Source organism: Carcharhinus amblyrhynchos, chromosome 9 (assembly GCF_965287045.1).
Source record: "Carcharhinus amblyrhynchos chromosome 9, sCarAmb.v2.hapA, whole genome shotgun sequence".
In the NCBI taxonomy this organism is placed as follows: domain Eukaryota; kingdom Metazoa; phylum Chordata; class Chondrichthyes; order Carcharhiniformes; family Carcharhinidae; genus Carcharhinus; species Carcharhinus amblyrhynchos.
This window is the reverse complement of record NC_137332.1, coordinates 17,971,958-17,987,853: the sequence shown is the minus strand read 5'-3', so window position 1 is coordinate 17,987,853 and position 15,896 is coordinate 17,971,958. Positions and strand designations below refer to the sequence as shown.

The 15,896-nt window shown below is 41.5% G+C and overlaps 1 protein-coding gene across 1 annotated transcript in view; it reads right to left on the bottom strand.

Moving 5' to 3' along the window:
- Nucleotides 1-2,281: 2,281 nt before the first annotated feature.
- The window catches only part of abcd3a (ATP-binding cassette, sub-family D (ALD), member 3a), a 72,962-nt gene continuing 59,347 nt past the window's right edge, over nt 2,282-15,896 (bottom strand). The window contains exons 21-23 of the mRNA XM_080195262.1: nt 7,863-7,967; nt 5,952-6,008; nt 2,282-2,760 (exon numbers count right to left, since the gene is read on the bottom strand). Of these exons, the coding sequence (XP_080051388.1) occupies nt 2,683-2,760; nt 5,952-6,008; nt 7,863-7,967 (240 nt within the window). The 3' untranslated portion in view covers nt 2,282-2,682. The remainder of the gene's footprint in view (nt 2,761-5,951; nt 6,009-7,862; nt 7,968-15,896) is intronic.

Below are 15,896 nucleotides of genomic sequence, written 5' to 3'. Positions count from 1 at the left end.
TCCTTACCATCTTTTCCACCTGTGCTGCCACTTTTAAGGATCTGTGGACCTGTACTCCCAGATGTGTGTGTGTCTCTATGCTCCTGATGGTTCTGCCATTTATTTTGTAGCTCCCACCTGAATTGGATCTACCAAAATGCATCACCTCACATTTGTCCAGATTAAATTCCATCTGCCATTTTGTTGCGCAGTTTACCAGCCTATATCCTACTGTATTTTCTGATAATCTTCATCACTATCCGAAACTCTAACAATCTTAGTACCATCTGCAAATCAGACCAGTTAAGTTTTCTTCCAAGTCATTTATATACATTACAAACAACAGAGGTCCCAACACCGATCCCTGCAGAACACCACAAGGTACACACCTCCATTCAGAAAAACACCCTTCCACCACTACCCTCTGTCTTCTAAGAATCTCGTCAAAAAGAAAAAGGATTCGTACATCAGATCTAGGCAACTAAAAACAGATGAAGCACGTGAAGAATATAGGGAAAGTAGAGAACTCACCTAAAAAACATAAGCTTGACTGCCGTAATGTTTCATCTTTGTCTCTGATTTATGATGAAGAGAGAGGAAAACAGATTTCCTGGATCCATAGGTCTGAATCCATAGTTCATCCTTGATCCCATGTGATTTAACGTTTTGCACCAGCCTGCCATGAGGGACCTTGTAAAATGCTTTACTAAAACCCACGTAAACAACATCCACGGCCCTTCCCTCGTCAAATATTTTTGTCATCTTCTCAAAAAACTGAATCAAGTTAATGAGACACGACCTCCCTTGTACAAAATCATGCTGTCGCTAATGAGACTATTCAGTTCCAAATGTGTGTAAATCCTATGACTAAGAATCTTCTCCATTTTACTGTCACTGACGTCAAGCTCACTGGCCTACAATTACTGAGTTATCCTTGCTAACCTTCTTAAATAGCAGGACAACATTGGCTATCCTCCAATCCCCTGGAACCTTATCTGTGGCCGACGAAGGAACAAAGATTTCTGTTAGAGGCTCAGCAATTTCCTCTTGTCTCCCTCTAATCTGAGATACCATATGTCCCTGGGGATTTGTCTGTCTTACTGCTTTTTAATACACCTAACACTTCCTCCCTCATAATGATGACTTGCTCTAGAGGGTTTACATACCCATCTGAGACACCATCAATCAACGTGTCCCTCTCCTTTGTGAATTCCGATGCAAAGTACTCATTAAGGATCTCACCCACTTCCTTTGCTTCTACGCATAATTTCCCTCCTTTGCTCTTGAGTGGACCAACTCTATCTCTAGATATCCTCTTGTTCCTAAATGTATGAATAAAAATGCCTTTGGATTCTCCTTAATCCAGGCTGCCAAGGACATTTCATGACCCCTTTTTATTCTCCTAACTCCTTGTTTGAGTTCTTCCCTACTTTCCCTATATTCTTCACGTGCTTCATCTGTTTTTAGTTGCCTAGATCTGATGTATGAATCCTTTTTCTTTTTGACTAGATTCTCAAACAAAAGCCTTCAAATCCTGTCTAATCTTGCTGCAGTTAGTCTTCCCCCAGTTTTGCACCTTAACCCTAGGACTACATTTGTCCTTTTCTATGAGTTTCCAAAAACTTATAGAATTGTGGTTACTGTTCACCACATGTTCTCTCACTGCAACTTTGAACCCCTCTCTAGTCGGACTATCTACATGTTGTTCCAAAAAGCCTTGCTGGACACATTAAAATTCCTCACCGTCCGGATCCCTAGCCCTAAGGGATTTCCAGTCAATGAGGAAAATTAAAGTCTTCCACCACAACAACCCTATTATTTTTACATCTGTCCAGAATCTGCTTACAAAGCCGTTCTTCAACTTCTTGTGAGCTGTTGGGAGGCCTGTAGTACACCCCCATCATAATGACTGCCCCCTTCCTGTTCTTGTGCTCTACCCACACTGTCCTGTTACATGATTCTTTCAAGATATCCTCACTCTATGCAGCTGTAATATGTTCCCTAACCAATATTGCAACTCTTCCACCACTTCTGCCTTCACCTCTGTCTCACCTAAAAAACATAAGCTTGACTGCCGTAATGTTTCATCTTTGTCTCTGATTTATGATGAAGAGAGAGGAAAACAGATTTCCTCCAGCCAGAGTTCTTTTTTAATGAAGAGATCTTTGTGCCAGCTCCCTCACAGATGCTATTCCAAATGAGTGATCTGCTCTTGTAATTAGTGACCCAAACTAAACACTGGATAGAATGTGTTGTTGACAAGCAATACAATTAATTAGTGATAATGCAGGAATGCATAAAATGTGAAATGTTTAACATTTATTTTCTGTAAAACATTAGGAAATGACTTGCAGATATCAAATTATTGCATATCAAGAACATGCCATTATGTAGTGCATTCCTAGGTTACTTCATCTGTACTGTACATAAAACATTTTAATTTATCTTAATTATGGTATTAATCAAATTTAAACAAACATTTCCTAGATAGATTTTACTAGATGAGTCTCCATATTAATATTTCCAAATATACAGCTCTCAACAACACTACAAATTAATCAGTGTAATTATTCAGTTTTTACAGTATCTTTTAAAACTGACATTAATTACAAGTTGAAGTATTAAGTTAGTGTACAAGAGAATGCATATTGAACAGTTATTCTGCAATTCAGTCTGCTTCTGTCATAATCAAATAGACGGAGCTTAAGAACCAAATTCCACTGTATCTGCAGTAATTGGCTTAAATTCATAATTGCCTCGGCCATCCATGTGCAGGTAATACTGGGAACAAAAAGAAATACAAGTAAGTTTATTTATTAGTCACAAGTAGGCTTACATTAACACTGCAATGAAGTTACTGTGAAAATACCCTAGTTGCCACACCCTGGCGCCTGTTCGGATACACTGGGGGAGAATTTAGCACAGTCAATATAGCTAACCAGCACATCTTTCAAATTGTGGGAGGAAACTGGAGCACCCAGAGGAAACCCACGCAGACTCGGGAAAAACGGGCAAATTCCGCAGTTTGACCCAAGGTTGGAATTGAACGTGGGTCCTTGGTGGTGTGACGCAGCAATGTTAACCACTGTGCTACCATGTCACCCATGATATGTCATATGTTGTAAATCACCTGGAAGTGTCAAATATTTAACATTTTCAGCTTACAATCAATTTAAGTACCTATATCAGCAATAATTAATTTAGAGGATAGTGCTGGTGCCCTGAAATGCTCTGTAATCACACATACAACTATCCACTGTATCACTGTAAAAACATACAACCTTTTTAAGGCAGCCCATCCTAGAATCATTATCTACTAAATTTCCAAATTAACAGCTTTGTTCAATCTGGAAAGACAGATATTTGAATGAAGAGCGGTAAAAATTTAGGTCGCTTAAATACTTTCATACCAATCTAAAGTTCTATTAAAAAACTTTTAAGCTCCAAAGTATGGCTTTGCTACCAACCAAATTGTGCCTTTATTTAGGTCTGCAGTTCGAAATGCAGAAAGCAAAATGAGAGCATTTTAATTATTCTAACAATACAATCTTTATGTGTTGTATGTTTAAATGAAACCATTACTTTCATATTGAATATTTATGATGAGGACATTTTTACAAAGCAGCAGAGAAAGTTAAATTTTATAGAAACAGAAAATGTGCTGTTTTTCAGTTTTTTTACTTTTTATATTCTTAGATTTTCATTTTCTTTAAAAAAATTCAAACAACAGACCAAACTTATGCTCCCAGTTACGTTCTCGCTTCAGTTTTTCCCTGTTCTTTGATGTGTTCTCTCAATGCATCATGACTGAGAAAGATAAAATATATCCTGCCTGCTCAGGCATTATTTTATAACTGTCCACCAGGGGGTACATGACTACCATGTAAATCAGCGTCTTCTCTTTCATTTAAAGGAAAATGACCTTATATCTGACCTGTCTCTCCGGACGGACCTAGCCTGGATCAGAAACTCATCCTGTACATGACTACCATTCCAGTTTCTTGCCAAAGCTCACTTTTTAAAGCTGAACACAGTCAAAAAAGAGAAAACTGCCAAGAATATTTCCCATATTGAATGCATTCTATAAATCTATACTGGTTGTTGACACAAAGGGAATTTTTAAAAAAGTAGTGGGAAATGATAAAATACTATACCCACTTACTTTGGACAACTCCTGGGCAAACAAGAATATCCCAACTTCAGTATAAAATGAACACAATGGCCCTTTGGAGTGTGGGTACCACTGGCTAGACCAGCATTTTTGCCTGTAAAGGAGGTGGTGAGCTGCCTTTTTAAACCACTGCAATCCATGTTGTGTAGGTATACCCACAGCGCTGCTAGGGAGAGAATCCCAAGGTTTTGATTCAGTGACAGGATGGCATGTGGCTTCGATGAGGTGGTGTTCCTATATGTCACTTGCCTATACCTTTCTGAGAGGTAGAAGTCACAGGTTTGGAAGGTTGTGTTGAAGGATTATTGTTGAATTGCTGCAGTGCATCCTTTACATGGTACATGCTGCTGCCAGGTGTGATGTTGCGTGGAGAAAGTGAATTTTCAAATTGGTGGATTGGGTGCCAATCAAGCTGTGTGATTGGCCTTATTGGCAACCTTGTAAATAGAGGACGATCCACTTTCTTACTGTGCAAGCTTAATGCTGAAATAGGATGTGCATCAAAACCATTCTGGCGGATAACCGTTACCTGATCATTGCTCGCTGTATATCACACAAACTCATAAATGGGTTTAAGCCAGCACATTTGGTCCTAAAACATGCCCAGTCTACCTCAGATAAGGTGTCTCAGATCCAGTGACCCTACTCAGACCTGGTGCATTACAACATTAAAATGAAACTCTCAACATTAAACATGAATACCACCCTATTAATTGACTGATTGCAACAACTTAAAGCAGGGAGGCTTAAAAAGGGAAATGACTGTTCAAGAAAATTGATGTTTCACCTTAAACGTTTGCTTGGGGACTTGAACAGTAGGGAAAGAGGAAGTGTAAAAGCAGATATTGCATCTCCTGCGCTTGCACTTAAAAGGTGCCCTGGGAAGTGAAGGTGATGTAGAGGAGAGTGAGGAATGGACGAGAATATTGCAGAGGAACCTTTGGAAATTTTAAAGGGGAGGTGATGCTTTTCCCAACATGCTGAAGGCGGCAAAAATGATGGAGGATGCGTTGAATATTGAGCCTGGTGGAGCAGAACGTAAAGATGTGGAACCCTACAATGGAGCGAGGGTGGGGAAAGGGAGAGAGTTGGGACAGACATGGAGGAGGATCCAGAGGTTTCCAGAATCCTCAGCCTAGGAAAAGGGAAACATTAACTCTGCTTCTCACTTCAGATGCTTGGTCTACTGAGTATTTCCAGCACCTTCCATTTTTATTTCAAATTTCCAGCAACTGCAATATTTCACTTTTGTGTTTAACTTTGGTAAACCTCACACAGCTCTTGTTTTCTGAGCATCAGGCAATTCCCATGTGCAAAAGCAGTGAGAGCCTGAGAAGTGGAGATCTGAGCTCACAGGTCAAAGTAGAAAAAAATGCCATCCAGTTAGGTTGTAATACTTGTTTGCATTTGCATTTTACCCCAGATACTCTTTGGTATCTGGGGATAAAATTTGTTTGATTGTGTAATATTCATATACATTCTGGCAATACTCAGCTTGAAAGTAATTGTGTATTTAGAAACCATTTGATTCATGAGCAAAAATATCAGCAATCTTTGTGCCATCGCTTGTGTGTCTTGTTATAAGTTCAATCTAATCTAATTTGGTTCTATATTAGGGTTATACATTTCTCATCCTGTCTTCAGGGTTTCTCCCAGATAGAGTCTCTTTTAAAATTATACTGTTCAATGCTTAATGTGCTCGTGGGAGGATCCTTTCTTTGTTATGCTGGAAGTATTTTCTGGATTTTATTTTATTGCATTATTAAACAGAAACCCAGTCACTAAGCTTTCTAGTACTAACCTCATGGTGAGTCCAGAGAGATTTTCTGTGAGACACAGTGAACAAAGTGATGCCAACCTTTAACATAAGTACAGATCACAGTCAATATAAGGCGCATAGTATTAAATAATGTCCATCTGAGAGAGGACTGTGCACAACTTGTAATAATGCGATCATTTATAACATTTATTTTAAAAATTCTAACAAATATGGCAGCATTTTCTAAAAGCATTCAAGGAAAATCACTGCAAGGTGTTTATGCATGAAGACTCAATATAGGAATGCTGAATCTTAATGATCAAACATGCCTGGCTGAAGGAATACCCACGAAATGCATTATTTCAGCTGTGCCATACACAGAGGCTGCTAAGTGGAAAGTCAAGCTCTTTTTCGCAGGGAGGAGAGCATTGGAAAAAGAGAGACCACTTTCAGCCACTTCTTAGCGTCAATTGTAGACTGATTCAAAAAGCCTCACGTCAAAGACATTTACCCACCCCTCGTAAGTAATGGCATGGGAGACCAAACGCAGAACTTCGAAGTAAACAAAAAATGTTATTTAAATAACCAAAATCTAAAAATACAGAAGATGATTGTGGCCTATGGAACTCACTCCCCCTGCAAGGAATCAATGCCACTGGGAATTGAAAATATTCACGAGAAAACAGTTTTAAAAAATTGCTTCCTCCAAAAATTTAATAATGAATTTATAATTCAAAACTACTTTTACAATATTGTGAACTGTTAATATTTTTGATTCATTAGAAGTTCAACTTCACAAATACAACAGGAGTGATATTGGTCCTTGGTGAGAGTGTGATACAGACAATAATGAACAGATAGTCCACCTTACAGCGAGACCATTTTTCCTCTATCAATTCAAACAGAAATCAGACATGGTATAAAACAAGCTGCCAATTTGCTACAGTTCACTTTGCCATTTTACCAAAGATCAAATTCATCCTCAGATCTTTTCTTGAAACCTAATGGAAAGAGAATCTATTATGATTGCTCATACATTTTAATGTCCCTGATGGCTTGACCAAAAGGTCATTACCATCATTATTTTTGATGCACAATTTGTACTTCCCACCACCGTGCTTTTTCTACAAATGAAGTTGCAAACAATATACTGTTGCATTTAAAATCTACTAGTATGCATAAAATAGAAAAAAAGACTTTATTCACCTCGTGAAAGAGGTTTGAAAGCAAATTCACACCAGGGTCTATTTTACAAATTTGTCCACCCTGTGCTGAAATTAAGATGCGGGAATTCAATTGATTGGCAGGAAAGAACCAGCTGATTCATCAGCCAGTCCCAACCATGATACAAGGAGCATCACGATCAAATTAATACTTTCTCTCTCTCTCCTCTCCATCATGACCACATAATCTCCGGAGATAGTTGTGACAGAAACTCAAGCCAATAAGAGAAAAAAATAATCTGGCAAATTCCTTACTAGACATTCTCAAAAACAGGAGCTCACATGGACCATGAAATTCAAGTGCAGAAGAAAATCCTACCAGTCCCGCTGTGCTTTGTTTATTCTTTCCCAGGATGTGGGCATCACAAACATGGCTGGCATTTATTTACCATTCCTAGTTGCCCAAATGAACAGAAAAACCTGTGGGGCCTGCTGATCTTCGTCCCCAAAAGTATTCCTTGCACATGAAATTCTGCTCCTTCACAATCTACCCTGTAACTGATGCCCAGGTTTTTCAGCACAGTCTATTAACCACATATCAATTTCTTAAGTGGAACATCCAGCATGAATGCAATTTTAAATGCAAGACATTTTTATTTACAATTAAATTAGAATTCTTTAAGATATTAAGAAAAATGAATTCAGTAGGGTTCTGCTTTTTTGCAAGTATTTACTTTCTGTCTTAAGAGTTGCATTTTATTTCATATTTCTCTCCAGTCGAATGGCTTACCTTTCTGCAGTGGCTGTAGATATAACCTTCAACATCTACACTGACCGCACTGGTACATTCATCTAAAATAGCAAACTGTGGTTTGTGGTAGAATAATCGAGCCATCTGCATTCAAGAGAAATGAGACAACGTGACATCAGCAGTGGCTCAAAGAAGTCAATTGTTTTTTTAAGTGGATATTTCTTTTGACCAAACAACTTGTTAGCCTGTTTTGGTTCTTGTTAAGCTATTATGGTACAAATTTCATGAAAAGATTGCAGCCTTATAACTGAAGACGTAAAATGCATAAATTTAAATAAACCAACTATAAAACACTCAAAAAAAATGTTGAATGGTGAAACTGTACTAGGATTCTGAAGAGACACTAAAATAGATAGGCATAGACCAGAATCATTGAGGCTTATAGCATGGAAACAGGGTCCTTGACCCAACTTGTCTATGCCGCCCAGTTTTTAATGTTAAGCTAGTCCCAATTGCCCGTGTTTGGCCCATATCCCATCGCACTTATGTAACTGTCTCAATGCTTTTTAAAAGACAAAATTGTACCCACCTCTACTCCTACCTCTAGCAACTTGTTCCAGACACTCACCACTCTCTTGTGAAAAATCTCTCCCCTCTCACCTTAAACATATGCCCTCCAGTTTTAGATTCTTCTACCAATGGGAAAAGATGTTGACTATTTAGCTGATCTATGTCCCTCATTATTTTATAAGCCTTCTACACCAAGGAAAAAAGTCCCAATCCATCCAGCATCTCCTTGATAACACAAACCATCAAGCCCCCAATAGCAACTGAGCAAATACTTTTTGCACTGTTTCTAATTTAATAATATCCTTTCTATAATAGTGTGAACTTATACGAAATAAACAGTGGCATGATGGGAAAATTGGTCAAGTATTTGGTACAAACTAAGGAACACTGACTCCGCATAACCTAAGACATGAATAAGACCGAGAAGGTCAAGACCTGATAAGGCTGATTCCACATAACCTAGTGATGTATGAGTAAGACAAGATAAGGTCAGAAATGACAAAGTCATCGGCCTTCTTCTGTTCTATCAAAAGAACAAGATAAAAGTATGAATGATGAGACAGAGAGGTCCCGGAAGTCACCGGGTTATAACATAATTAATGATGTTGCTACTGTTTGTAATACTAATCGAATTCCTGAAGTCATGTAAACTGATAAGAAAAAGGTATAACTATTGAATTGATTCTTTACGTAGGCGCAGACTTGAGAGCAGAATTAGCACGTCGTAACAACGGCTCTCTGAACTCAAGTTTTTGCCAATACTGCATGCAGCCTTTCAGAAATAAAGATAAGTTGTTTTGTTGGAACGAATTTTGTTGAGTCTCTCTACCACAGTCAAGAAGCAGGAAAAATTTCCACTTCAACATTTGGCGCTGCGAGCAGAAACCAATACCCTGGGTGAATTCTGTAGGGGACTGAAGAAGTGATCAAGCCACGACCCAGAGGGAAGAGACCGACGCCAGCACAAGGTAAGACTTACCTTGGTCTCTCTCTCGGATCGGTGCTACGACCCCTCATCCCTTACGAAGGACAATAACTTGCAACGGTACTCAAATCTAAATTGGACTGTGAGTAGAGTGTTTAGAGTCAGGGACCCAACAAGTAGTGTTTAGGGTCAGGGACCCTATTGCAACTAGCCTAAGGTCAGGGACCCCTTGATCTCGTTCTAGATCTGGATCATGGTTACATAGGCTTAATTTGGGTCAGGGACCCTATGATTTTTCTTAGTTTGGGTCAGGGACCCCGTGATTTAATTTTGGTACCAGGAATTCTTTTTATTACTGTTTTTGCCAGGGGCACGGTATACTGACGTTATAGAGCCAGTTTTTGGACAAGACAGGGGACAAATTCATTAAACAGATGAGGAAAGTTGGGGGGGTCGGGGGAGGCGGTGGAATCCACCTCACCTGCTAGACCAACAATGGAAATGGTTGAAAAGAAAAAAAAGGACAGAACTAAGAAAATTGGAGTTCTCTTAGTTCACCTGTTGACCGGATTAATTGAACAGGTCTCAGTCTTAGAACATAGAACATAGAACATTACAGCGCAGAACAGGCCCTTCGGCCCACGATGTTGCACCGACCAGTTAAAAAAAAAACAACAATGACCCACTAACCTAAACCAATCCCTTTTCATCCATAAACCTGTCCACAGACCTCTTAAACGCCCCCAAACTAGGCGCATTTACAACTGCAGCAGGCAGGGCATTCCAATCCCTCACCACCCTCTGGGTAAAGAACCTACCCCTGACATCTGTCCTATAACTACCCCTCCCTTAGTTTAAAGCCATGCCCCCTCGTGCTAGATTTTTCCATCAGAGGAAAAAGGCTATCACTATCCACCCTATCTAAACCTCTAATCATCTTATATGTTTCAATAAGATCCCCTCTTAGCCGCCTTCTTTCCAGCGAAAACAACCCCAAATCCCTCAGCCTCTCCTCATAGGATCTCCCCTCCATACCAGGCAACATCCTGGTAAACCTCCTCTGCACCCTCTCCAAAGCCTCCACATCCTTCCTGTAATGTGGGGACCAGAACTGCACACAATACTCCAAGTGCGGCCGCACCAGAGTTGTGTACAGTTGCAACATAACGCTACGACTCCTAAATTCAATCCCCCTACCAATAAACGCCAAGACACTGTATGCCTTCTTAACAACCTTATCTACTTGATTCCCAACTTTCAGGGATCTATGTACACATACACCTAGATCCCTCTGCTCCTCCACACTATTCAAAGTCTTCCCGTTGGCCCTATACTCAACACATCTGTTATTCCTACCAAAGTGAATTACCTCACATTTCTCTGCATTAAACTCCATCCGCCACCTCTCGGCCCAGCTCTGCAACCTGTCTAAGTCTTCCTGCAAACTATGACACCCTTCCTCACTATCTACCACACCTCCGACTTTGGTGTCATCAGCAAATTTACTGATCCACCCAACTATACCCTCATCCAGATCATTAATAAAAATCACAAACAGCAGTGGCCCCAACACAGATCCCTGAGGCACACCACTTGTAACCGAACTCCATGATGAATATTTACCGTCAACCACTACCCTCTGTCTCCTATCCGCTAGCCAATTCCTAATCCAGTTCCCTAGATCACCCCCAATCCCATACATCTGCATTTTGTGCAGAAGCCTACCATGGTGAACCTTATCAAACGCCTTACTAAAATCCATATACACCACGTCCACTGCCTTACCCCCATCCACCTCTTTGGCCACCTTCTCAAAAAACTCAATAAGGTTAGTAAGGCACGACCTACCCGCCACAAAACCATGCTGACTATCTCCAATCAACTCATTACTCTCCAAATAACTATAAATCCTATCCCTAATAATTTTTTCCAAAACCTTGCCCACAACAGAAGTGAGACTCACCGGTCTATAATTCCCGGGGAAGTTTCTGTTCCCCTTCTTAAACAATGGGACAACATTCGCTAACCTCCAATCATCTGGTACTATACCAGAGGCCAACGACGACCTGAAGATCAGAGCCAGAGGCTCTGCAATCACTTCTCTTGCCTCCCAGAGAATCCTGGGGTAAATCCCATCCGGACCAGGGGACTTATCTATTTTCAGACCCTCCAGAATATCCAGCACATCCTCCTTATCAACTGTAACGCTGTCAATTCTACTCCCCTGCAACCCAGTGTCCTCCTCAGCTATATCCATGTCCCCCTGCGTGAACACCGAAGAGAAATATTGGTTCAATGCTTCACCAATCTCCTCCGGTTCCACACATAACTTCCCTCTGCCGTCTATAACTGGCCCTAACCTTGCCCTAACCAACCTTCTGTTCTTGACATACCTATAGAACGCCTTAGGATTCTCCTTAACCCTATCAGCCAAAGTCTTCTCATGTCCTCTTTTAGCCCTTCTTAGCTCGCTCTTCAACTCCCTCCTAGCCAATCTAAAGCTCTCTAGCGCACTATCCAAGTGCTCACGTCTCATCCGAACATAAGCCTCCTTTTTCTTTTTAACCAACGAATCAACTTTTTTGGTGCACCACGGTTCCCTAGCCTTACCAATTCCACCTTGCCTGACAGGGACATACCTATCACAGACTCGCAGTAGCTGCTCCTTGAAAAAACTCCACATTTCGGACGTTCCCAATCCCTGTAATCTCCTAGTCCAACCTATGTTTCCTAATTCTCTCCTAATAGCCTCACAATTACCCTTCCCCCAGCTAAAACCACTGGCCCGAGGTTCATGCCTATCCCTTTCCATCACTAAGGTGAACGTAACCGAATTGTGGTCACTATCACCAAAATGCACACCAACTTCCAAATCCAACACCTGATCTGGCTCATTTCCCAGCACCAAATCCAATATAGCCTCACCTCTAGTTGGCCTATCTACATACTGAGTCAAAAAACCTTCCTGCACACTTTGCACAAAAACTGACCCCTCTAACGAGCTAGAGCTATAACAATTCCAATCAATATTAGTAAAGTTAAAATCCCCCATAACAATTACCCTATTACTTTCACTCCTAACCAGGATTGTCTCCGCAATCCTTTCCTCAACCTCTCTAGAACTTTTAGGTGGTCTATAAAAGACTCCCAACAGGGTGACCTCTCCTCTCCTATTTCTAATCTCCGCCCATACTACCTCAACAGACAAGTCCTCATCAAACCTCCTCTCTGACACAGTCTTGGGTATAAAAAAATGGGCTGACGACAAGGAGGGCATTAAAACATCGGAATCATAGATTAGAGAGTTAGAAAAGAGAAACCAGACAAGAAGACAGGAGTATTGTTAATACATCAGTTAGCTGGACTAACTGAACAAGTGGTCACTTCCACTAAGAAGTGGAGTGAGGATAAAAAGATTAGGGAATTAGAATTCAGAGTAAGGGAACTGGAGAAACAAAATCAAGTGTTAGAAGACCACTGCAGGGGAACATTACTTCCCTACCCTGGCAGTATGACCGTGAAACACACAGCACCTGGGGGCGACTTTGGTACTGAGGAGGAGGTCTGTGACCTTGCTCTGGTAACAAGGGGAGGAACAGTAAATAATGCATTGACCGATCTAAATCCTTCACACCAGGGGAAAGACATCAGATCCTAGTGTCGCTGGGAAAATTCCAGCCCTGGAGTGCAAATGCCAAGTTTTGGTATTATCATTGTCCCATAAGATATAGCTAACGATTCTGGTCCATCCCCTTGAACTTTAACTCACAGGATAAATTTGTCTTCACAGTAGGCGATAAGCAGTATACATGGATTAGACTCCCACAGGGATTCCGTAATAGCCTGGTCATATTTCGCAAAGCAATGAGCAATTTCCAGAACAACTGGAACTCCCGAAAGGGAGCACAATCTTACAGTATGTAGACGATATTTTGATAGCCTTTGAAACTAAAGCGGAACTTCAGACAGCATTATTTGCGATCTTGAAGCACTTAGAAGATCAAGGGTTAAAGGCAAATCCGAAAAAGGTCCAAATAGGAAAGACACAGGTGTTGTATCTGGGACATGACTATCTGACTGTTTGGGGGAGAAGGGGAATTTGTCATAACAGGAGGCACCTGAATCAAACATGGCCAGATTTATTAGAGCCCAGTGAGCTCCCATCAGTAAAGGGTTAAAAAGAAACAAGCAGGCTGACTCTGTATGGTAGAGAGAGAGAGAGAGTGTGTAATTGTGCGATCGAGAGCCTCACGTGGTGTAATAGGGTATAGCCAAAGTGAATTGTTTCAAGCTTAATAAATTACGTAGGGATCAGACAGAGATTTGAGCTCTGCCATGTGGGAAAGGTGGCATTACATTATATCCGAAAAGTTATATGGAGAGTTAACCATTTAGGCACACAATAGATCTGATTTTGTATTTGCCTGTGTTGGTTACAAAGGCAGAGCTGTAGAAATAATTAATCACGTAGATTGCTGCACATTAGAATGCTTTCAGTATTTCTTTGTGCATCTGTGCTCCAAGTGATAAGATGCAGTTGTGTGCTCTTGTAAATTTTTTTTTACAGCGCCAGAATTATAAGAATGTGCAAGGGTCTTAATTTATTAGGGATATTTAAAGGTGATAAACATATATCTTATTTTGGATTTTCTGGATCAGACTTTTGTCAATTTAAAAATGTATTCTTGACAGAACTGACAATGAAAGAATTATTCCTAAGTGTTTGAAGAGTCCATGTGAGTGAACTTACTCCCTCTGCCCTTCTGCTGAAACAAGCAGAGAATTAACCCATTCTGTCCCAAGCAGGATGGACCTTAGTGTTCTTGAATAACTTTTTTGTTTCGGTCTTCACGGAGGAGGACGTGAATAATTTGCCGGGTGTTAGAGATGGAAAGGTGGTAGGACTGGAGGGTCTCAATGACATTATTGTTACTAGAGAGGCGGTGCTCGACAGACTGGAGGGACTGATTGTGGACAAGTCCCCAGGACCGGATGGAATGCATCCGAGGGTTCTGAAAGAAATGGCGGAGGTGTTAGTGGATGCCTTGGTGGTTATTTTCCAAACGTCGCTGGATTCCGGGGAAGTGCCGGAAGATTGGAAAACGGCTAATGTTACGCCGTTGTTTAAGAAGGGTGGCAGGCAAAAGGCAGGGAATTATAGGCCGGTTAGTTTAACGTCTGTTGTAGGAAAAATGTTAGAATCCGTCATCAAGGAGGAAACAGCGAGGCATTTTGAGGGGAATTGCTTGATAGAGCAGACACAGCACGGTTTCGTTAAGGGGAAGTCATGTCTGACAAATTTACTGGAGTTCTATGAGGATGTGTCTAGGGCGGTGGATAGAGGAGAGCCGGTGGATGTGGTCTTTCTGGATTTTCAGAAGGCGTTTGACAAGGTACCTCACAAGAGGTTATTGCAGAAGGTCAGGGGACATGGAGTTGGGGGTAGGGTGTTAGCATGGATAGAGGATTGGTTGTCAAATAGGAGGCAGAGAGTGAGGGTCAATGGGTGCTATTCGGATTGGCGGTTGGTGACTAGTGGAGTGCCCCAGGGGTCGGTGCTGGGGCCTCAGCTATTCACCATTTATATAGATGATCTGGAGGAGGGAACCGAATGTATGGTGTCGAAATTTGCTGATGACACCAAGACTGGTGGAATGGCAAATTGCGCGGAGGATGTGGACAGTTTACAGAAGGATCTAGATAAGCTGGGCGAATGGGCCAGGAACTGGCAAATGGAATTTAATGTTGGCAAGTGCGAGGTGGTCCACTTTGGTAGGAATAATGGTAGGAAGGATTATCACTTACGTGGCAAAAAACTGCAGCAGGCGACGGTGCAGAGGGACCTCAGGGTCCTTGTGCATGAGTCGCAAAAACCCAGCTTGCAGGTGCAGCAGGTGGTCAGGAAGGCTAATGGGTTGCTGGCCTTCATAGTGAGGGGGATTGAATATAAAAAGTAGGGAGGTCTTGCTGCGGCTGTATAGGGCATTGGTGAGGCCGCAGCTGGAGTACTGTGTGCAGTTTTGGGTGCCGCACTTACGCAAGGATATTTTGGCCTTGGAGGGAGTGCAGAGGAAGTTTACTAGGCTGATGCCAGAGTTGAGGGGGTTGAGCTATGAGGAGAGGCTGAATAAACTAGGCTTGTACTCGTTAGAGTTTAGAAGAATGAGGGGAGATCTCATTGAGACGTATAAGATGATGAATGGGATGGATAGGATAGAGGTGGAGAGACTCTTCCCGCTCAGAAAGGACAGTAGGACTAGGGGGCACAGCCTCAAGATAAAGGGGGGGGGTGCGGTTTAGAACGGAGTTGAGGAAGAACTTCTTCACTCAAAGGGTGGTGAATCTCTGGAATTCTCTGCCCGTTGAAGTGGTGGAGGCTACCTCGCTAAATATTTTTAAGACGTGGGTTGATGGGTTTTTGATAAGAGAGGGGATTAAGGGTTATGGGGAGAGGGCGGGAGTGTGGAACTGAGCCACGACAGATCAGCCATGATCTTATTGAATGGCGGGGCAGGCTCGAAGGGCTAGATGGCCTACTCCTGCTCCTATTTCTTATGTTCTTATGTTATGTTCTTATG